The 24,558-nt window shown below is 39.1% G+C and overlaps 1 protein-coding gene across 1 annotated transcript in view; it reads right to left on the reverse strand.

Moving 5' to 3' along the window:
• Positions 1-10,339: 10,339 nt before the first annotated feature.
• LOC137498996 (beta-1,4-glucuronyltransferase 1-like) overlaps positions 10,340-24,558 on the reverse strand; it is a 43,712-nt gene continuing 29,493 nt past the window's right edge. Inside the window, exons 3-4 of the mRNA XM_068226999.1 lie at positions 18,172-18,407; positions 10,340-11,711 (exon numbers count right to left, since the gene is read on the reverse strand). Of these exons, the coding sequence (XP_068083100.1) occupies positions 18,210-18,407 (198 nt within the window). The 3' untranslated portion in view covers positions 10,340-11,711; positions 18,172-18,209. The remainder of the gene's footprint in view (positions 11,712-18,171; positions 18,408-24,558) is intronic.

Below are 24,558 nucleotides of genomic sequence, written 5' to 3' on the forward strand. Positions count from 1 at the left end.
ACAGTCCTACTTTTAAGACCTTCCTTTCTATCACATTTATTTTTAACTACCACAAAAACAGCTTCATGATCACTAATACCATCTATTACTTCAGTTTCCCTATAGAGCTCATCTGGTTTTATCAGCACGACATCCAGGATATTTTTCCCTCTGGTTGGTTCCATCACTTTCTGAATCAGCTGTCCTTCCCATATTAACTTATTTGCCATTTGTTGGTCATGCTTTCTGTCGTTCGCATTTCCTTCCCAATTGACATCTGGCAAATTCAAATCTCCCGCTACAACCACATTTCTTTCCATGTCGTTTCCCACATAGCTGACTATCCTATCAAATAATTCCGAATCCGCATCAGTGCTACCCTTTCCCGATCTGTACACTCCAAATATATCAAGTTGCCTATTATCTTTAGAAATGAGCCTTACACCTAGAATTTCATGTGTCTCATCTTTAACTTTTTCGTAGCTTACAAATTCTTCTTTCACCAGAATGAACACTCCGCCTCCCACCCTTCCTATCCTATCCCTACGATACACACTCCAGTGCCGTGAGAAAATTTCTGCATCCATTATATCATTTCTCAGCCATGATTCAACTCCTATTACAATATCTGGTGAATATATATCTATTAAATTACTTAATTCTAGTCCTTTCCTTACAATACTTCTACAGTTCAACACTAACAATTTTATGTCATCCCTACTTGATTTCCAGTTCCCTGTTCCCTTATCACCGCTCCCTAGGCCATCCCGTTTCCCTGAATGTACCTCCCTATTACCCTTCCAAACAAATTTCCTAACTTATACGTACCACTGCGGTTTAAATGAAGGCCATCTGAGCGCAGATCCCTATCTCCTACCCACCCATTTGGATCTAGAAATTTCACTCCCAGTTTCCCACATACCCACTCCATAGTCTCATTTAAATCCCCAATCACCCTCCAGTCAGTATCCCTTCTACACAGTATTCCACTAATAACAATCTTCGCTTTCTTAAACTTCACCCGTGCTGCATTTACCAGATCCCACACATCTCCAACTATGTTGGTACTTATATCAGCTTGCCTTACGTTGTTGGTACCCACGTGAAACACTACCACCTTCTCCTTCCCCTCCTCTCTCTCTTCTACTTTCCTCAACATCTGCCTCAACCTAATTCCTGGATAACACTCTACCCTGGTACCCTTTCCTCCACACACTTTCCCCACGTGTCTAACGATGGAATCTCCCATGACCAGAGCCTCAACCCTACCCACCTCATTTGATCCCCTCCCCTCCTGGTCAGCCCTATCTTTCCTGATAACTGCAGAAGCTACTTCCTCCTCCCTTTTCTCCTTCCCATGACCCTGTTCCACCTGTCTTTTCCTATCATCTACTCTACATTTTCCTTTCCTACCTTTTCCCTTCCTCCTACTCCCACACATCTCAGCAACAGTTCCCTGTCCCTCATCTTCCCTCTGTTGTTCTACCTGGAGTGACTCGTACCGATTTTGCACAGACACCTGTCCTGAATTCTGATCCTGAATAGAGCTCTTAGCCTGCAATCTCCTTCCCCTTAGAACATTAGACCACCTGTCTTCTACAACTCCTCCCTTACCTTCCCCTCCCTCTTGTACACCTACTGTAACCTGTACGTTGTTTGAGGGAGTCCTATCTTCCTTCCTGTCTTCTGTGAGAATCCTAATTATCTCCCTCAAACTTTCCAACTCCTCCCTCATACCCCTCAATGCCTCACCACACCCACAATAAGTACACTCGCGCACCTTAGCCATTCTTTACGGGGGGGAAAATGAAATTAAAAATAAAATAACTTATTTGCAAAAAATAAATGAACGGAGGGATATATTGTCTGGGATAGTACACAACAATAAGGTAATTAATATACGACTACACTACAATACTACTTAGTCGTGCTCTATTTTTTTATCCTACAATCCCTGACAGGATAAAAACTGCTGTTAATTACTGAATATCGAAAGTAATAGCGTACACAAGAACTACACAATTCCGAACTGCAATTAAGCCTATTCTAATTACAACAACAGTATTTTAGTACGAGTTTCTACGGATACCTCTACTACACCAGTACTACACAAATATTTTACAATAATAAAATAATCACACTAAATTCTAATAGGATATTACTCGTATACTACTGTACAGTACACTACAGTAATGTTAAACTACTTTCAGACGTATCCTAATTACGGAACCGTACCGTACTGATGAGATAGAAGATTTAATAAAATATGTAAAAAGTGACAAAAATCTAATTGTGATGGGAGACCGGAATGAAGTGGTAGGCCAAGGAAGAGAAGGTAATACAGTAGTAGTATTTGGATTGGGACAAAGGAATGAAAGAGGAAGTTGGCTGGTTGAATTCAGCACCGATCATAATTTAGTCTTTGTTATTACTTGGTTCAAACAACACAAATGAAGGCTGTATACTGTAATGGAGTTTGAATTATTCCATTACCTTAGTACTATGTATTTTGGATTCCATTTATGTTTTAATATTATGGTGTGGCGTGTCCACGAATTCAGAGTTCGAGATACCATGGTCCTTGCTCTGATTTGTGAATGGGGAGCCATCTTGCGGTGGACTTGGTTATAGAAACACGAGGTGGCTAGTGTGTGCTGCGATCTGGCCGCGAGAAGTGAAGTTTACCTGGCGAGGGACCGTGCTCGACAATGCATGTCTGAGCGTTTGTTTTTTGTTTTTTGATTCTTGGGACTGAATTGAAGAGACACTCTGAAGCTAAGCTCTTGGTTGTGGTTTAACGAGAAATTAATTGCTCAAGAAAGGAAGATGTTGGTGAATTTCGATCCGGGTTGATGGATTTCCATCTGAGCGTTAAGCTCGAAGTTTGGTTTGGTTTTTTTTTAAATGATTTATCCACTTCTACCCTCCGACCTCGTAAGTAGATTCATTTGTACTTCTGGACTGGGTTGATCTAGCCGATGAAACTACTATTAATGACATTTGAAGACATGCAGAATTTTAAGGGCTACGATATGTGAGAAATGGAATATTTGATGTTTCGGACATTTGTTTTGAGCATTTAAAGTGAAGGACTTTCCAACTGGTCTTCGTTACGAGCTTGTAAGATTCAATGTAGGTTTGGGGTTTCAAATTTCGATTGTAACTACGATATTAATTTTGACTTTTGGTTCTGTTACTTAAAGTTTCATGCGCATGAAGCAAGATTTTATATTTGAGGAACTCCTCTCTAAGGTAAATATGTATGTAGTATCGGTGCAACCTAATCCATGTTTCTTTATTTTCCTTATAATAATAATAATAATTATTTGATTACTAAATTTTTCAAACCTATTCGAGGGTGTTAGGTAATGTTGGAATATTGTTTAGATGAAAGCTTTTCTATGGTTTACTCGGTACTGGTGTAGCCATTTTGAATTACGGTGACTGTGTTTTGTTACTGTACGATGTAATAGAATGCACACGTGGGTGGGCGTTACCCTGTTGCATGTGACAGACGAGGATCCGATATGATTATTGATGGCTAGACTGTGTGCTGTGATGGTCATCATTTTTTGCCGCCGAGTAGATGACCTGCTGCTGTTTGGTGATATTCGAGTGATTTAAGTTTCGGTCACTGGTGTAATGTTCTCTTATTTTATCTTTCTTGTGGATCATGTATCTTCATTTGGATTATTTCTTGCTGATTACAGAAGTAACATGGGTTGGTGGGCTATGACCGAGATTGTCATTAGAGAAGTTTTCATCTTCAAGACTGTAACTGTGAACTTCTAGATTTTAATTGTCATTTGATTTTCTTTAATTAGTACCTCGACCTTGAAGGTTTAATGTTCAGCTGACTTTTCCTTTTAATTGCTCCAGTTACAATATTTAAATTTTCAATTTTTTTTTTTTGAGGGGGCGAATTACTGTGAAATTTATATTGTAGTAGGAGAGGTCGGTATTTTTCTTTTGATTAATTAAAGTTTTTCTTTCAAATTTATTCAGTAGTTATTATTCCAGCCATTTAGCTAATTTAACTTGTTAATTGATTCTCCTGGCCTCTTGGCTCTGTTGCTTCTACAAATTGCGACGACCTTCTTATTGGGATTGCACGGTAAGTGATGTGGTATTTACTATTCTTGTTTACTTGGTACAATACCTGGTCGTGCTAAACGCTCTGACCTTCATATTTTATGTTGTGAGAATACGTGGATGAGATCTGGATACACTGGAAGGTATCAAATAGACATCATTATGATCAGGCAGAGATTAAAAAACCAGGTGTTGAATTGTAAAACTTTCCCAGGAGCAGAAGCGGACTCCGACCACAACTTGTTGATCATGAAATGCCATCTGAAGTTGAATAAATTGAAGGAAGGAAGGAATGCAAGGTGATGGGGTCTAGACAAGTTGAAAGGAAAGAGCATGAGGGACTGTCTCAAGGAATGTATTGCACAAGGACTAAATCAAAAGGCTGAAGGAAACAATAGAGAAAGAATGTACAGTTGTGAAGAATGAGGTCTAGTGTTGCTGAAGAAATGTTACGATGAAAGGAAAGATCAACTAAGAATCAACAACTCAGGAGATACTAGACGAAAGTACAAGAATGCAAAAAAATGCATTCTTTTTTTGCTAGTTGCTTTACATCGCACCGACACAGATAGGTCTTATGGCGACGATGCGATAAGAAAGGGCTAGGAGTGGGAAGGAAGCGGTCGCAGCCTTAATTAAGAGCCCCAGCATCTGCCTGTTGTGAAAATGAGAAACCACATAAAACCATTTTCAGGGCTACTGACAGTGAGGTTCGAACCCACTATCTCCCAGATGCAAGCTCACAGCTGCGTGCCCTTAGCCGCACGGCCAAATCACCTGGTTGCAAAAAATGAAGAGTTCAGAAAAGAATACAGGCGATTAAAGAATAAAGTGGATAGAAAGTGCAGGACAGTTAAGGAAGAATGGCTGAAGGAGAAGCACAAGAATATTGAAGGTTGTATGGTCTTAGGAAAGGTAGATGCTGCATACAGGGAAATCAAGGAAACCTTGAGAGAAAGGAAATCTAGGTGTATGAATATTAAGAGCGCAGATGGGAAACCACTTCTAGGGAAAGAAGACAAGGCAGAAAGATGGCAGGAACAAATCCAACAGTTGTATCAAGGTAAAGACGTAGATGATATGGTTCTGGGACAAGAAGAGGCTGTTGATGCTGATGAAATGGGAGACCCAATCTTGAAATCAGAATTTGACAGAGCTTTAAGAGACCTAAATAGGAACAAAGCACATGGAATTGATAACATTCCCTCTGAATTACCAACTGCCTTAGGAGAAACCAGCATGGCGAGGTTATTCCATTTGGTGTGTAAGAAGTATAAGACAGGAGAAGAGCCATCTGATTTTTGGGAGAATGTTATATGTATTCCAAGAAAGCCAGTGCTGACTAGTGTGAAAACTACCGCACCATCAGTTTAGTATCTCACGACTGCAAAATATTAACATTATTCACAGAAGAATGGAAAGACAAGTTGAAACTGAGTTGGGAGAAGATCAATCTGATTCAGAAGAAATTTAGGAAAACGTGAAGCAATCCTGAATTTGTGTCTGATATTAGAAGATCGAATTAAGGAGGACAAGCCACATACATGGCATTCATAGATCTAGAAAAGGCATTTGATAATGATAATTGGACTACGCTATTTGAGATTCTGAAGGGAATCAGGATCAGATACCGAGAACGAAGAATTATCTACAATCTGAATAAAAATCAGTCTGCAGTGATAAGAATCTAGGGCTTTCAAAAAGAAGCAGCAATCCAGAAAGGAGTGAGGCAAGGTTGCAATTTGTCCCCCCACCTTTTCAATGTTTATATAGAGCAGGCAGTAAAAGAAATCAAAGCAAAATTTGAGAAGGGAATCACAATCCAAGGAGAGGAAATCAAAACCCTGAGGTTTGCTGATGATATTGTTATTTTATCTGAGACTGCAGAAGATCTGGAGAAACTGCTGAATGGTATGGACAGAGACTTGGGTAAGGAGTACAAGATGAAAATAAGTAAGTCCAAAACTAAAGTAATGGATTGCAGTCGAAAAAAGTCAGGTGATGCAGGAAATATTTGATTAGGAAATTAAGTCTTAAAGGAAGTAGATTAATATTGTTACTTGGGTAGTAAAATAACTAACAATGGCAGAAGTAAGGAAGGCATACAATGCAGACAAGTACAAGCAAAGAAGGCCTTTGTTAATTAAAGAAATTTGCTCACTTCGAATACTGATATAGGAATTAGAAAGATATTTTTGAAGACTTTCGTTTTGAGCGTGGCATTGTATGGAAGCAAAACATGGACGATAACTAGCTCAGAAAGAAAGAGGATAGAAGCTTTAAAAATGTAGTGTTACAGAAGAATGCTGAAGGTAAGACAGACAGATCGAATCACGAATGAAGAGATACTGAATGGAACTGGTGAGAGGAGATCGATTTGGCTAAATTTGACCGGAAGAAGAGATAGAATGATAGGACATATCTTAAGACACCCAGGACTTGTTCAGTTGGTTTTTGAGGGAAGTGCAGGCGGTAAGAATGGTAGGGGTGGACCAAGGTATGAATATGACAAGCAAATTAGAACAGATGTAGGATGCAGCAGTTACGTGGAAATGAAAAGGTTAGCAAAGGATAGGGCGGTGTGGACAGCTACATCAAACCGGTCTATGGACTGATGACTAACAACAACAGTTAGTAAAATAAATATGTATTGATTAGGTGGAACCAAAACCTTTGCTATAGTCGTCTATCATGAATACGGAATATGAAATTAATCTACTTTGACATAGGAAGAAAACTTAATTTCCGGCAAGTAAGCACCGACCACGTGTATTTCTTCTCCCTATTTTCTTCAAACATTTTAACTTCACGGTTCCATACCTCAAACTGAATGAAAATGGAGCTGTACCGTTAAAACACCTTCAAATGCAAGAAACAACGAGGGACAGGAGTCCTGGCAATAAATGTGTGAAATTGTATACAACAAATTCTGTTGCTTCCGATGCAAGAGCGGGACTATGATGGTTTGGCCACGTCTTACGGGTAGCGCCTTGAACAGTTGCCAGTACATCCGATCACCTTGCCGTCGACGACCAACGACCACGCAGCAGACCCAAGCAATGATGGCACGACACTATCAACGAGGACCTGAGATTCTGTGGCATTCATCCAACTGGTGCCAAGAACTGAGCAAAGTGGCAATCAAAGATTCTGAAAGTAGACCCTGCTCCTGCAAAACAACTCTAAGGATAAGAATAAGATGATTATGATGATGCTCCCATCAACTCAGGGTGGTACAGGGACTTGTACAGAGTACAGCTATATTTGAACCAAAACAATGGTCGGTAGAGTTAGAAGATTAAAACAAATTGGGTATAACACACTCTTATGAATGCATCTCATTGTCTAGCAGAAAATGGTGACGATTAGAGCCCGGATTTTTATGCAGCAATATGTTAGAATGCAAACTGATTTGGTTATTAAGAGGTGTTGCCTAGGCCACTATTCCGTAATGTAATTAATTAATTAATTAATTAATTAATGGCATGTGGCCTCCGGTGAGGCCTGTTGCTGATCTTTTGATTTCACGCCCGTAGGCAACACATACACCCAGTCCCCTTGCCAGTGAAATGAACCAATTATGGTTAAAATTTCCGACCCTGCCGGGAATCAAACCCGGGACCCTGTGACCAAAGGCCAGCACGCTAACCATTTAGCCATGGAGCCAGACCGTAATGTAGTAAGAGTAACATAAATGGGCCGAACCCCTAGTGTTTATGCAAAACGCATTGCATAACTGTTGTGCAGATTAGAGTGTACTTGTTACTCACTTCATTAAGATTGCATTCTAACCTATTACTGTATAAAAATCCAGGCTCTAGTGATGAAAATGAATGGCATAATTTAAGTTGTGTACTTTCTTTACAATGTACAGTTGCTCAAAAAAGCAGAATGAGCACATGGTATTGGACGTTCCTTGCATTTAAGATTTCTAACAGACTTAGTTTGAATTACTTTCAAATTATTATTATTATTATTATTATTATTATTATTATTATTATTATTATTATTATTATTATTATTATTATTTTTGCTATTTGGTTTACGTTGCACCGACACAGATAGGTCTTACGGCGACGATGGGATACGAAAGGCCTAGGAATGCGAAGGAACTGGCCGTGGCCTTAATTAAGGTACAGACCCAGTGTTTGCCTGGTTTGAAAATGGGAAACCACGGAAAACCATTTTCAGGGCTGCCGACAGTGGGGTTTGAACTCACTATCTTCCAGATGCGCTCCCAACTGCACGGCCAACTCGCCCAGTTTTTTTTTTCTTCCAAAATATAATTCGCCTCTCATGTAGGTACAAACCCTGTAGATACCAACAACAAACATTTGTTTGTGAGAAAAATGTACCCGAGGAACTTGCACAATATCATACGTTCATTCTTTTTTCTGACTACAATTTCGTGTGGCTATTTCTAGCCACGTGCAGCCCTTGTAAGGCAGACCCTCCGAAGACTGTGGGCGGCATCTGCGATGTGTAGGCAACTGCGTGTTATTGTGGTGGAGGGTAGTGTTTTGTGTGGTGTGTGAGCTGCAGGGATGTTGGGGCAGCACAAACACCCAGCACCCGAGTCATTGGAATTAACCAATGAAAGTTAAAATACCCGACCGGCCGGGAATCGAACCCAGGACCCTCTGAACTGATGGCCAGTACGCTGACCATTTAGCCAACGAGTCGGACTTTTTCTGACTGACTATACAACTGTGAACATTAAACTTTGAAAGAATAGAGCTATGTGATGTCTTTCATTTTGTATACGAACCTGAAGGTTCATCACTAGACAACACTATATCCGGTGTACCTGTAGCCGCCTCTACGTAAAGTTTTGGTATCCATCCAACTCCATTAACTCAATAACTTAACAGAAAACTGCAGACTAAGTTATAACAACACAAAGAAAGTAAGCTTGCCTTTGTAACAGTGAACAGTAACTAGCTGTGGTATAACTGATAACTGACATGGCTTAGCCCAGTACAGGAAGCACATAGCTGCAGACAGGCCACAGACAACACACATTTCAGCAGGAAAACTAGATTTGATAATGAGAAGATATTAGGAAGTATGATAGGTGCACTATCCTTGTTAATGACAAACAGGCCTTTATTTATAATTCTGACCATATTGGCCAGTGATGGGTCCATATTGACTTAATCACATTAACTAGTTATGTTGGTGCATTTGCCTAGTCAATACTGTAGATTTTATATGAACACGACAAGATTAGAAACATGATCAAAGACATTATGATCCAACTTTTAATTTGTGTTATTGTACATCTTTACAGTTTTTACTTTTAAGGGGGCCCCACCTTTTCTGATAAGGTATTTACCGGTACGTAAATTTTAATTTGTATAGCTGAAGAAGAGAATCCATACATTCTCAAATCATGTACTATCTAACTCTTGAGTGTAAAATGAATTAAATCTCGACAACCTCGACAAGACTACAACAGGTGGACCTCTAGGATCGTTCACTGGAGACCATGAGAACACAAGAGAGGCATTGGAAGACCCCAGAAGAGTTGGCTCGATGACAAAGCTGTTGGCTGGAACACGCTGGTTCCAAGCGACTCAAGACCGAAGACAATGGAAGGATATGGAAGAGGCCTATATCCAGCAGTGGATTGAAATAGGCTAGAAAAGAACGACACAGTTGATTTGGTACAGTACTGACTAGGCAGATGCACCAACATTAGTTAAACAGGCCTTTGATAACAGCTACTAAACTCTGTGTATGGGACAAGGATGGGCTCTTAAAATGCACGGAGGTGCTCAACATGACACAATTTACACAGATACAGACATATGCTACAGCAGCCCAGATAATGACCAAGACAAGCAAGAGTAAGATTCCAGCAAGTAAAGTGAGGTTCCCAAGAAGCATCACACAGAAACAAAGCAGATAAGACAAGGTAAGCAACGAAGTGCCAAGAAAGTTGATATTGTGAAATTGCAGGATAGGATGAATTAGGAGCTGAAGTGGTTTGAGCAAATACCAGACATACGAGGAAAGGATTACAGGGAAGGGAGCTAGAGGCCGACCCAGAACTAGATGGAAGGTTACAATGAGGGAGTGTGTTGAGAAAGTCAGAGGAAACAACATTGACAGAGTATTTGAAGAGGAATATTGGAAGGCCAGAGTGAAGTGGAAGGCACTAGTTCATTACCTTACCCAGAGATAGTCTGGAACAGGAAATGGATGAGGATAAAAAAATAGAACATGAATGTATTATTTGGAATTCTAATACAGTACTGATAAATATAGGAGGAAAATACTGCGCGACCTCACACTGGTGGCAAAGGAACCTGCTTCATATACCTGGGTTTATTTTCTCACATGCATATATACAATGTCCACAAATTAAGAATAGTTGACACCTACGACAGCACATTAACGTAAACACTTCACAAAATAAAAATTGGACATGTTTCAAAGATAAAAACTAAACAAAGTCATTTCCTTCAAAACTCTATGAACTGTAAAAATTAAAACTTACAAGAGTGCCCTAATAAAACTATGTATATTAAAACTTTTGGACACGGTCTTTAGAAACAATGAAAGAACAAATGATCCTTTTATTTTCTATCTTCAACCAGCTAAAAACAAAACTAAAGTGTGTGCTTATAACACAGAGGTCAACACAATACACCTGGAAATAAATGTACATAAGTCGAAACCAGGTGATATGGAACTGGAGGCAGACACAGAGGGTGACAGACTATAATCAGCTGCCTCTCCATTTCCTCACTAAATATATGTACACCTTCAATGTTATAAACTAACAACAATTTTCCTCCAATATTTATCAACATAATATGATGGGCTATTTTACATGCATACATGTGCACTGGTAAATAAATAAGCTACAATTGCCTCACAGCACTGGATATTTATTGTTTGGACAACATATTTTTGGACTGCCTATACAACTCCAACACAATAAGCCGAGCTCTTGCGTTAAACACACGATGGCACAAAGTACGCAACTGTAAAGAATAAAAATAGTCTGAAAATTAAATGACTGTCCTGTAGTGTGGTCTGCCATTCTTCTCACTTCTACTGAGAACTCTGAATTAGGCAGAGGAATACGAAAATGGCACTACACTCGCTGGTAGGAACAACTAGGAAGGGTCGCCCGCAGTACACGTGCCAGAAAGGCGTAAAAATAAAACTGAATAAAACAAGAGTTATCTGTAGTCTTGCACAGCATGTGGTAACTTAAGCATATTCCTGTAGAACTTTACACACTAGTTTTTAGTTTCACCTCATATGCAGTTGCACACATTCAGCTGTCCAAATGGAAGTCGATTAAGATATCACTTACACAATCAAGTCACATTTCCTCTCCTAAGCACCAATTAAAATGTTTCCGCTATATCTAGTATTTAGTCACTGTATCTTGTTGGAATGCCATTTTACTGCACGTACGACTACTCGTAAGAAACTTAGTCGACACGTAGCTGCCTTTTTGGTTTGTTATATAAACCTAGAAATCTTCTAAGGCTCACATGTAGCATAAACTGGCAAAAATTAATATTAATCAAGATCCTTTAAACAGTGAAGATCCTTCTTCATAAGGAAGCAGAAGGTTGGCTGCCGATCACCTCACTTAAGTACTTCAGTGCTTTCGTCACCTGGAAAAAAGGAGAAACCACTTACAAGCCGTGCCAGTACAACAGTATAGAGTAACTGAAAAAAAAACAGAATAAGAGGTTATACTATACGTCAAAATGTCAAAGAATGAAGACAGGTGGGTCATGAAATCTTACGAACTGACATATGAAATGAGACAAGCTGAAGGAAAACAATGTTTTGCAAAAATAACTTGCTCCTCTTCTTCACAAATAAAGATAATAATCCACTTTATAGTCAACTGCTCTATTACCTGTAGATTTAATAACATGTTGCTCGTTTGTTTTGCTCTCTCTCTCTCTCGCACAATATGTCATATCCATTATTATCAGTTGTGCTAGTTCCTTGTATATTTAACTGTAGTTTTACTCTTTAATAATCATTTATGTGTGTGTACTTCATCCCCTTATGTAAGAATATTCTCACCACTGTATTGAGAATTGCTGCTTGATTACATTATCTCTTGCCTTCATTCACATTCAGTAAGTACATCATTAACCATCAGTTTTACTACTTTCTAGTATAGACTGTAGGTAACTTAAGAACACTTAAAGAATATTGTATCGTATCATATATCGTATATCATATCTGTAAGTCCTTCCTTGTAACTAGGTATCTTTTGTTCTCAATGTTGTTAATATTAAAAGAAGTGTTCAGACAGCTAGTGCAAGAGGAAGGACCTACTGTAATGCTATTACATGGCGTCGCCACAATCCTACATTCCTTTCACCTTTCCACTCTCATGTTCGTTTGTTCAGGTTACTGAATTCTGTTGTAGCAAGCCAAACTACTTGGAGAGACTAAGACGGACTATGTCTCACGTACGATTCTCTTTAACAGAGGTGGTATCTATAGAGCAGCACTTGCACTGAACTATTCGCGACAAGATCTAACTGACAAGTGAATGTTTTGGCAACTGCAAGCAATTCCAGATAGACAGCAGACATTTTTTCATGGCGACCGCCATGGGTCCACCCGCGTTTCCATGGCAAACGCACCCGTACTCCCTTCTGCCCACCCAAGCAGGCAGTAAATGGACTCTCCCTGTGCCAGCTGTCAGAATGCTTCTTTTAATATTACAATTACAGAACAGAATTTAAGCTCTTGAGAACCAATTTATTAAAACAGTACTTGTTCCCTTTAAATCACCAAAGTAGCCAGAATATTTATGTTGTTCTGCAACAGATTCATTAACAAGAATATGGCCATGACAGTAGTCATCACAGGTAATGCAGGCACAAGCCAACTCCATTTGAATATGCTGGAACTGAACAGTGAACCATGCTAATATAGCATGTTCGTTGAGATTTTGTTTCCCGTATTACAAAGAACTTGTATCGGCCTCGCCTCAATTCACTTAAGTGTTTCCATGTTTGTATCACCCTCAGTCGTGAGCACGGGAGATCATTCTTTCGGCGAGAGAGTAGTTTTATCTCTTTGGAGCCCTTCCTTGCATTGTTACGTGTGTGAAATGTAAACATGGACCCCATGCAAATTGGAGTGGCGTTTTTGTGCCACAAATGAATCTTTAACAGATTTAAAAACTTGATCCGTACTACCTTTCTTTTTGATGTCTTGAGTATTGTTATGGCAGATACGGTAAATCTTGCATTTATATTATTACTATGCAAAAATTGTGCCCTTTGCCTTTACTAATGATGGCCAGTTGATATGCATCTTCGTGCTCTACTGCATGAATGGGTCGTGTGTCTGTGGTTGATGTGATTGCGATGTATTAATAACTGGGTCTCTGATTGATTATTTTCGTGCACTTCATGGTATTGTGTCTAGCCGTCAATGAATGCACACCCTGCGTGTCGACGCGGAGATCCATTTGAGTCGTACGCAGCGCGTGACATGATGGTTTTATGTGCGACAACTGAGTCTATATTATCCTGCTGGTAATTGTGCGCGCTATGGACGCTGCTCTGTCATACGCGAGAACCTGGTTTGTGACTGTGTGAGTCATACTACTTGTGATTGAGTTCGACTTATTTATGAGAGCTAATGCTCAGATTGCTTGCCGTTCTGAGATTGTCTGAATGTTTGGGAGTGTGCTTGTGAGTGAATGGGGAGAAGGGATGACATATCGATCTGGTTATTTTATATTTTAACCTTGTTTCTGTGCCTTATGTCTGTTTCCGGCACAATAATATTTATAATACCAATATAAATGGTCCGTTATTGGACATTATAAATTTTCCAGCTAGCTCATTCTTGGTTGCCAGCGTTTCGCCCTCGTGTGCTAGGGTGGGCTCATCAGTTGGTACCTAGCACACCTACCAATACGCTGGCTAGTGCATACCGTGGAGGCCACTGCGTAGGCTAACTGGAGCCACCGGCAGTGCCAATGCACTAAGAGACTTTGTCTCATCACTAAAAATTGATGCCTGCTTGGCCATCAGATGATATTTGTTTTGCCTTGGTTTTTATCCCAGCCGTTGTTTGCCTAGGAGCTGCCATTTTCTTTTCTTATTCAGGGCATGCGCTTGCCTGTGATGCTCCTTGAGTTTAAATTTTACTTCCGTGGTCCAGAGATGTTTCTCTATTGTTACGTCGTGATCTCTCGCATCTTTTTCTCTGTACTTTTGCCCTCCATGCTGCGTGGAAGCTTTGATCTGTGTTGTAATTGTTGTGGATGTGGAACTTAAATAGACGGGTTCAGAATGAATTTTATCAATCTTGCGGAAAGAATGAGCGAAATAACCCGTACGTATTGTATTTGCATTACCAGATTATGCTGTGTGATTAAGAATATAACGGCGAGCCGGTGTTATGAATAATTTGAGGTTGGTATCTGATAAGTTTGTGTTCACGCATTAGCATCACGACTTCAATTGAATGGACTGTGTACATGTACGTATTATTTATTTACTTTATTTAATTGCTGGCTTCATTTCTTGTTTCCTCTTGATTTTATTATTATAATAAACCCTCATTTAAATTTTCTTGGCATTTTATTGCTAGTAGCTGTAGTGTTATTCCTGTTATGATTTTGATATAAGCCCATTTCCAGTTCAGGCCTGTGTTTGGCTTTTCCTAGTCGAGGTCCATGCCTCGAATCTCCAACGTGTGCGTTTTATGCATAGGTGTGTTGTCGGTAAGGGTGGGGGTGTGGCTCAAAATGGTCAAGCTAATTTGAACCTACCAACCTCCAGGTGATCATGTGATTACCCCTCCTGCTCGACCATCAAGATCTCTGCCTAGCTGTTGAACTGAAAATCAGAAGCTGGTTTAGCTTGATGTATTCAACCCAGCACTTAAAGTTTTAAAAATATATATTTTTGAACTGTTATTGAAACTCAGGGTTTTCATTTTAGACAACAACCATGGAAATTTCAGTGGTTATCACAATTTACATATTGTACTTAATGACATATGACCAGAGGTATGCATTTGTACCCTGACAGCTCATCATCACGACACTCCAAGTACCATGTGCAATATTTTTCAATGAGCTGGGCTAGCTCGTATTCATGGTATCACACCACTGCTGGATCGTGCAGTAACCATGCTGCCAATCCCAATCCAGTTCGCTAATGGCAAAACAACGGAAGTGTCCTTGAAACAGCCTAATTATTTAAAACCCATATGAGTGCTTCTGCCCAAAGAAATTTCAGCACAGCAAGACCGAAAAAAGAAGTACATTTAGCCCTACGACCTACTAAATTGTAGTGTACAACTTTTATGTTATAAGGCTATTGCACTTTTATACTCATTTGTGCTGTGAATAACTGGTGTGTCCATGTGTTCTTATAAAGCTTTATGCACTGATTATTTTTAAAGACTGATCTAATAGGTGGCTGCCAACCTGTAACTCACGAGTTTTGTTGTGTTATGCTATAATCAAAATCACATTTTTATGTGAAATGTATTTACAGTACTAGTCAGAAAATGTAAGCATTTAACAACTATCTATAATTTTGACCATAACGACCACCAATGGTCTGTATTGACTTATATCACTGTTATTATTTAAAGATACAATTCAAAGCCTAGTACATTTGCTAATACGCCAAATACATAAATATTTATGTTAACAGTGACTTTACAACTATTCAAAAAGAAATACTTTCTCCACATCAATATGTAACACACAGTTCTGCTATGCTAATTTGTGTCATTAACATGTATGGCAACACAAAGAATTACCATTCTAGTCATTTAATATAAATATTTCAGACTTTAGGATGGAAGACTGAAGTGAGAGGAATGTGGGTATACCACCGAGTTCAAAATCAAAATCAAAATCTCTTTATTTGCAAATGAGGTGTCTACCTCGGTGGCAAATGGTACACTAAAATACATTATTGTCAAGCACTAAATTTTAAATTAACAGGAGACGAAGAAAATTTTCCTAGAGTACAATATTATACAATTTACGCTAATATTTTTTTCTATTAAACACACACATCATCCTTAATAAATTTATATTGTTTACAAAATTCTACTTATAATATCTTACGAACATAGTCAACTCATATACAGTACGGTATGTGAAATTACTTCTAATAATACTATACAACTGGTATAAGATTAAAATTAACACTGAATTTATTTACATATTTATATTTTATCCATTTTGGAACCTAAGTAGCAAGAGGGTGCAACAAGGCAATACATTCTACCAGAGTGTAAGAAACCTTGTCTGGAAAAAGGAAGTGCAAAGAGATAATGTACAAAATACTTTGTGCACCCATACTGACTTAATGCAGCTGAGACTGGACCTAGACAATAAAAAGTAGAGAAGAGAGTAGAATTCTAACAGTATTGTGGACCGAGCGCAGGACAAACGCCTTTGTCCTAGAAGAGCTCAAGATAAAAGACAAGCTCACAAAGGTTAGCCAGGCTTATTTGAGATTCCTTTAATTTTCCTTCTTGTTTTGCATCACTTGACTAACCAACAAATTTGTCATTTAGTGATTCGATTTTACTTTTAAAAATCGAATGTAGTGTAGAATATGGTACCTTTTCCCCCCTTCAAGCATCATCTCCATCATCTGTTTTCATATTCTTTCCTCCTCTATCCTCTTTACATGTCCAAATCATCTCAATCTGTCTTTCCTATCATACTTCTTAGGTATTTCATTTTGCTGGCTGGAATTCTACTCTCTTCTCTACTTTTTATTGTCTAGGTCCAGTCTCAGTTGTATTAAGTCAGTATGGGTGCACAAAGTATTTTGTACATTATCTCTTTGCACTTCCTTTTTCCAATCAAGGTTTCTTACACTCTGGTAGAATGTATTGCCCTGTTGCACCCTCTTGCTAATCTCCATATCTAGCCTTGTATTCTGCGCTACTTCATTAATAATTTGTTTGAGATAGCATTGTGCATTAACGGTTTTGCCAGGCCTCAAGAGTTCATAATACACAATACCGCTCTGGTCCCACCAGACACAAAGCATGGTCTTCTTGCTGAAGCAATTTGGCAATTGTGTTGAAGGAGCGGCATCGCCAGGCGACAGCCACGATTTTCTCCGCTTCGGGTTTTCAAAATAAATCCACTTTTCATCACCCGTCACAATTCGGTACAGAAATGATTTTCTTTCGTGGCATTGAAGCAGCATTTCACAAGTGACTTTGCAGTTTTCCATTTGCCGTTCATTCAAATAGTGTAGGACCCATTTACAGAGTTTACTGATCTTTCCCATTGCTCGTAAACGTCTGCTGATTGTTTCTTGTGACATATTTAATGCTTGTGCCAACTGCTGTTGAGTTTCAGTTGGATCATCATCCATGTCTGCAATTGCTCGTCTTCACACTTTTGTGGTCTACCAGAGCACGCACTGTTTTATACATAGAAATCACAACGTTTAAATTGTCAAAACCATGTCTCACATGTTCTAATCGATGGAGCGCGTTTACCATATGTTTCTACCAGCAAACGATGACTTTCCACAGCCTTTTTCTTTAGATTAAATAAGAAAAGCAATACATGCCGCAAATGTTCCTTTTCAGGCACAAACGTCGACATGATCACTGAACGATACAACACAGACGCTACTGTTTGGTGGACTCAACTTGGGTGTGTTGGTAGGTTAAAGTCAGACATATAAACTGACGTACATGTCAAATTCATATGCTACGTACTGTTCGCTGGCGCCATCTCTTAGTGAAACTGGAAAAGACTTATGCATACAGCTGGTAAACATACAACAAGAAATAGTGGTTAGTCACTTGAAGTAAAACTTTAATTTAATTATTAAGGGGCTGGCGTTTGGTCAAAATTTATTCCCCGTTAAGCCATGTTTAGAGCAAAATTTCAAATAATAAACTGTATAACGTTAACAACTTCAGGTACCACATGGAGCAATAAACAATTCTGACGCTTGGTTAAGTAATACATAAAACCATCCAATAATGTCTTGATGCAGGTTAGAGTTTTAATACAAAAGAGCCCATGTCACAAACCCAGCGCCTGAGGGGCACAAAGGTGAGATATATTTGAGATATACTACATACCTGAGCAGAAGTTGCTTGAAGCTCGCACCAAATGTTGGTCAGACTGCACACCCCTTCTTGATGCCGTATAGAACCTTCAGTTCGGGGAAGATCACTTTCTTAATGAGGGCATTGGTTTTTCCTGCAAGCATAGCTCGTAGAGGATCATTCTTCAATGTCTTGATGCCTGGCTTGTGAACTAGAAATGCATTGTCCAGGATCTGGAATTCGTAGTCGAGAAAACACAACACGTAGCCCTGTGGAAGTCATAATATTATTATCTTCTGCTAGTAAACAAACAGGAAACATTTATATACATTTTACAAGGTATACATTTAACAGAGGAAAAAAAAGATAAAAGAACTATGGTAACAATAAAAAAGCAAGAGGAAACAATAAAAAATGTATCCCAACATAACTAGGTCTATCTTCCGAACATATAACTGGGAAATCAGTTTCTTTAAGAGGCAAGTTGGCCATGCGGGTAGGGGCATGCAGCTGTGAGCTTGCATTCGGGAGATAGTGGGTTAGAACCCCAATGTCAGCAGCCCTGAACATGGTTTCCTGTGGTTTCCCATTTTCACACCAGGCAAATGCTGGGGCTGTACCTTAATTAAGGCCATGGCCGCTTTCTTCCCACTCCTAGACCTTTCCTATCCCATCGTCACCATAAGACCTATCTGTGTCGGTGTGACGTAAAGCCAATTGTAAATAAAAATCAGGGTTTTTTTACCACCTATGAATACTGAGCTGAAATTTTACACACCTTCCCCACTTACTTCCCAGAATAAGAGGATGTATAGTAGTCTGTATACCATATTCCCTTATGGATAGGCAATCACTTAGAAAATATCCTCACCGAATTGTGAAATAAATTTCCTTCAACGGAAAGCTTTAGACTGCTATGTCTTTGGCATTCTAATACTTGAAGTGAATCACAAATAAAAATGACTGTGTAAAATGAAACTAACAAGCGTAGGTATGTATGTTAGTACTCAGGCATTACAATAAGTACCCTCCCTGTCTCATGGCAAGCTCATCCAGATTAGAAGCAATGTTTCATCGCTCTCTAGGGATGTAGATTTCCAAGGAATATGGATAAGAGTTGTAAAAGGTAATTTTATTTCACAATTTTCGAACTGAGTAATGAACCTTTTGATGTTTGAGTGTTCTTGTTTTTTGATAATTGCATCGATATTCGGATATGCTGATTACCCAATGTAAATGCATAAGAAACATGTCTAAAAAACTAAAACATTAACGTAACGAATTGCTAAAAATTACAATCTATCTATCTAGGTATTCTGCCTTATGGCAGGTCTTGTCATGGGATGAACCTCTTCCACTGTTGCCTGTCCTGCGCCAAGTTTTTCATGTCCGAATATTTATTTCCTTGGATATTGTCCAACATTTGATATTTTTTCCTTCCTCTTCCTCGTTTGCCTTTCACCATTCCTTCTATTCCTTCTTTCAGTAAACAGTCCCTCCTCAAACAATGTCCGACCCAATTCATTTTTCTCCTTCTAATGGTTTGTAAAATACTTCGTTCTTCTCCAACTCTTCGTAATACCTCCTCATTCCTTACCCGGTCTTCCCATTTCACTCGTTCTATTCTCCTCCATACCCACATCTCTAGTGCCTCCAATCTTCTCTCATCTTTCTTTCTCAATGTCCAAGTCTCTGCGCCATACAGCGCTATGCTCCAAATGTAACACTTAGCAAGTCTTTTCCTCAAATCTTTGTTTAGTGGTCCACAAAATAATTTTGATTTTTTCCTAAAGCCTTCTTTTGCTAGGGCAATTCTTTTCTTAATTTCTGTTGTGCAATACATATCATCTCTGATCATACTTCCCAAATACTTGAAGTTACTGACTTGCTCTATTTCTTCTCCTCCTATACTAATATGACAACTTCTACCTTTTCCTCCAATTATCATACTTTTGGTCTTCTTCTTATTAATTCTCATTCCATATTTTTCTAGTTTCATGTTGAGTTTATCTAACATTTGTATCATTTCACGTTCGCTTTCTCCCATCACAACCATATCATCTGCAAATCTTATACATTCTACTCTCCTACCTCCAACACAAACTCCACTATTTCCATTAAAACTTTCATTGATTATTTCTTCGAGATAGATGTTGAATAGTGTCGGTGATAAAGAGCAGCCCTGTCTTACACCTCTTCCTAATTCAATTTCTTCACTCAACTCATCTCCTATTCTCACTCTTGCTCTCTGGTTTATATACAAATTCTTTATTAGTCTTCTATCCCTCCAATCAACTCCATGTTTCTTCAGGATTGTCATCAATTTGTCCCATCTGACACAGTCAAAAGCCTTCTCAAGGTCAATAAATACAGCATAAACCTTCCTGTTTTTCTCTATGTACCTCTCTCCTATCACCCTCAGAAGTCCAATGGCGTCTCTTGTTCCAACTCCTCTCCTGAAACCAAACTGTTCTTCACCTATAAAGTTATTCAGCTTTCCATATATCCTTCTGTTGAGCGTCCGCAGTAAGACTTTGGCTGCATGTGAAATTAGACTCAATGTCCTATGTTCTTCACATTTTTTGCTGTTCTTTTTCTTTTCCATAGGGATTAAGATGATTTCACTGAAGTCCTTTGGCCATTTTCCTGTCATGTATATTTGATTACATAATCCAATCAACTCCTTTCTCCCTTCGTTATTTAACGCTTTTAACAGTTCAACAGGAATCTCATCTATTCCCATTGCTTTTCTATTTTTCATCTCGTTCAGTGATGCTTCGATCTCCCTTCTCAGTATGGTTTCCCCTTTATCATCCTCTTTAACCATATCTTCCTCCTCTAATTCAAGTTCTTCTTCATTTGGTCGATTGTCCCGATCATATAGCCATTCTATGTATTCTTCCCATCTTTTCATTATTTCTTGGGGTTCATATATCATTGTGCCATCTGTAGCCTCTATTTCCTTATTGCTGTTGTTCCTTCTCTTTTCTCTGAATACTATATTTGTTGCTTCCTTGTACATCAAGTCATATTTCCCTTCTTTCTCCAGTTGCTCTATCTCATCACACTTTTCTGTCAACCATTTCTTCTTTGCCTTTTCTGTTTCTCTTCTTAATTCATTATTTAACTTCCTGTAGTTACGCTTTCCTTCTTCTGTATTTACTGTTTTCCATTTCCTGCGTTCCTCCATTTTACTTATCATTTCTGATGTTATCCATTCCTTCTTTGCCCTTTTCCTCTCCTTGACTCCAAGCGTTTTCTTAGCTGCTTCTTTTATCCCATTTTTAAAAGTTTCCCATCTCCTTTCTACATTTTCTGTTTCATTTCCTAATGTATTATTGTTACAATACTCATCCTCTAGTTCTCTACACTTGTTAAAAAATGAAGAAAGGGACTTAATAAATGTTCATTTCTGTAATCAGGGGACCATGTTCAGGATTTATGTACATGGTGGGCAAGATAAAACTGTCTGGAAATTATTTATAAGACCGATGCGGAACTGACACTAGTTAATGAAAAGAACAACTACGCATCACGGGAAATGCTAGAAACCGTGATTTTGATGCACCAATAGGTTGCTGTCCCATATCTACGTGTGCGCATATCCCCAGTACGTGGCTGTATCATTAAGTGTGAGTGAGAGAGAGAGAGGAGCAGACGTGTTTAGTGACCATTAGAATGCAGCACAAAAAGCGTTCACGATAAAACAGCGCATGTTCATTGTCGAGTGTTATGCGAAGCACGATTCGTGGAAAACCTGCGCGGAACTGCTTGCGAACGAGTTTAAGACTGGAAGTGTTTTAACAGAACCTCCAGCAAAGTCTGCAATCCAAAACTTAGTGGCAAAATGACGTGAAACGGGCTCTGTAGCGGATAAAAACCGGAACTATCCGAAAAGAGTTTTAACACCAGACAACGTTGCTCGAGTGAAGGAACGCCTGAAAGGAAGTCCGACGAAATCTCAAGTGCAAGTGGGAATTAAGAGGTCGTCGTGTCGAAACATGATCAAAAAGGACCTGCATCTGTATCCTTACAAATTTACTGTTGTGCATACTGTACGTTAAGGCGTTCAGACGCGTTGACTTCTGAGTGAAATGGAGTCAGGATTTTTGGATCCTCAGTTTTCATTTCTCCAGCATCTTCTGTGACGTTCATGAACAAGGGTCAATCCCGCGGCAGTCCTATTGTAAGTATTCTCCGGACCAGCTTAATTTTGCCCACCCGGTACAAGTCAACAATATGTATGATGAACCAGTAAAAATACGAGACGTCATCAAAATTCGGGCTTTGGCCATGAACCTGAATAAGAGTAAACTAGGTCATGCTTGTCGATGCTGCAGTGGAAGCGGTGTCACGCATTCATCGCGCTCAAACAACTTTCTCTGACATTAACAAGTTGGTGAAATCAAAGAAATATCAGGTGTAATTTTTGAATTCTATATCTTAAAATATAGCGTCCCTACACCTCACTCCCCTCCGTCTCTCACCCAGCTTGTCAGCCCGCGCTCTCTTTGAATGACCTGATGAACAGTATGTTGTGAACACGGGACTAACAAGGACCTCCTACTGACATGATTGGAGGTTCGAGCCCGACTGAGGTCGGTGGCATTTGAGGATACTATGACAGGTGACTACAAGCCCACCCAGAGATAATCTCTGAACTCTGAAGACTTAATGGGCGTTGTTCCTACACTCAGTCAAGGATTAAAATCATTGGACTAACAAAGAAAGGATTCCGGGCTCCTAAGGCGAGTGACTGCGCGGTTTGGGTCACGTAGCTGTCAGATTGCATTCGGGAGATAGTGGGTTTGAAACCCACTGTCGGCAGCCCTGAAGTTGGTTTTCCGTGCTTGTCCACTTTCACAACAGGCAAATGGTGGAGCTCTACCTTTATCAAGGCAGGTAGATTCTTTCCCACTCCTAGCCCTTTCCTGATCCATTGTCGCTATAAGACCTAGGGCCTATGTGTGTTGGTGAGACGTATACCAAATTGTAAAAATAGCCTCCATCATCACCGGGCATTAGACTGAACGAAATAGGTTCACGGTATGAGCTGTGTCACTATAAACTTACATTCGAGAGATGATAGGTTCAAATCCCACCATCGGCAGCCCTTTCCATTTTCACATCAGCCAAACGATGAGTCTATTTGTGCCTTATATAACGTCACGGCCGCTTCCTTCCCATCTCATCTTCGTCAAAAACCTGGATCGGTTAGTGCGACATTAAATCACTACCAAGTAAATCACTCTTATTTTAAATTCCGCCATTCACTAACTTTCTCACATCCTCTGCAATCGGCAAATCTTTAAAAGTTTTGATTTCTTCTTGAATAGAGATTCTCTGACGTACTGATCCAAATGATCGGGGAATAGAGAGAAAAATCAAGGACGTAGGTAATATGATGAATACATTCCTGCACACATCGATAGCAAGTAAAAATGTTCAGTTGACCAGGAAATGTATTACGAGAACCACAAGATGAGTAGCATGTTAACGATCTACTTTTGTATGACATTGTGTACAGAGATTATCTGACTAGTAAAATGCAGCTGACATTAAAAAGTTCACAAGAACTCGGGAATAACATTACTAATGCTAAGTCACTTCAAGCCATACCAGTTAAATAAGCTTGGTAAACTGTAGTGATTCACTTGAACGCATGAAGTGTTTAATTCCAAGGATAAAGCATCCCAGGCCTCGAGGCTACACAAGGATACTTCAATCAGCCGTAACGAGAATTTAAATGTGCCAGGAAGTGATAGTGAAAGACTGTAACAAAGAGCCCTGTAGCTATCAACGTCATGTACAACATGTTAGCATCAAATGATTAAGTTATCCATTACTGTTTCCCTACCTTCTCATCATTATTTTACCCCTTACCATTTAGAAATGGAAATTATTCAAACTACAAACTGTTAATTTTTTCCTTTTGCTACGAACCACGGAATAGAAACGATCAGCGAGTCGGCGAATTGAGAATAATAATAATAATAATAATAATAATAATAATAATAATAATAATAATAATAATAATAATAATAATAATAATAATAATAATAATTACTGGCTTCTGACTATGTGGAAGAGTTTGTGGTTTCTAGAGAGGACTCTACAAATAGATCACATACCACAGACATAACTGATGGTACCCTAGAAAGACACACTCCTCAAACGTATAATTATAATAATAATAATTATTATTATTATTAATATTATTTTACGTCCCGCTCACTGCGTTAATGGTTTCCGGAGAGGACGAGGTGCTAGAATTTTGTCCCGCAGGAGTTCTGTTTACGTTCTGTTCTGTTTAGGATTGCGCGTACTTAAGCACTTTCAAATAACATCGAACCGAACGAGGAATGAATCCTCTCCGTCTTATGGATTTTGATTCCATTTTAAAACCTTGACAGCCCTTTA

The sequence above is a fragment of the Anabrus simplex genome, chromosome 3 (assembly GCF_040414725.1).
Source record: "Anabrus simplex isolate iqAnaSimp1 chromosome 3, ASM4041472v1, whole genome shotgun sequence".
NCBI lineage: Eukaryota > Metazoa > Arthropoda > Insecta > Orthoptera > Tettigoniidae > Anabrus > Anabrus simplex.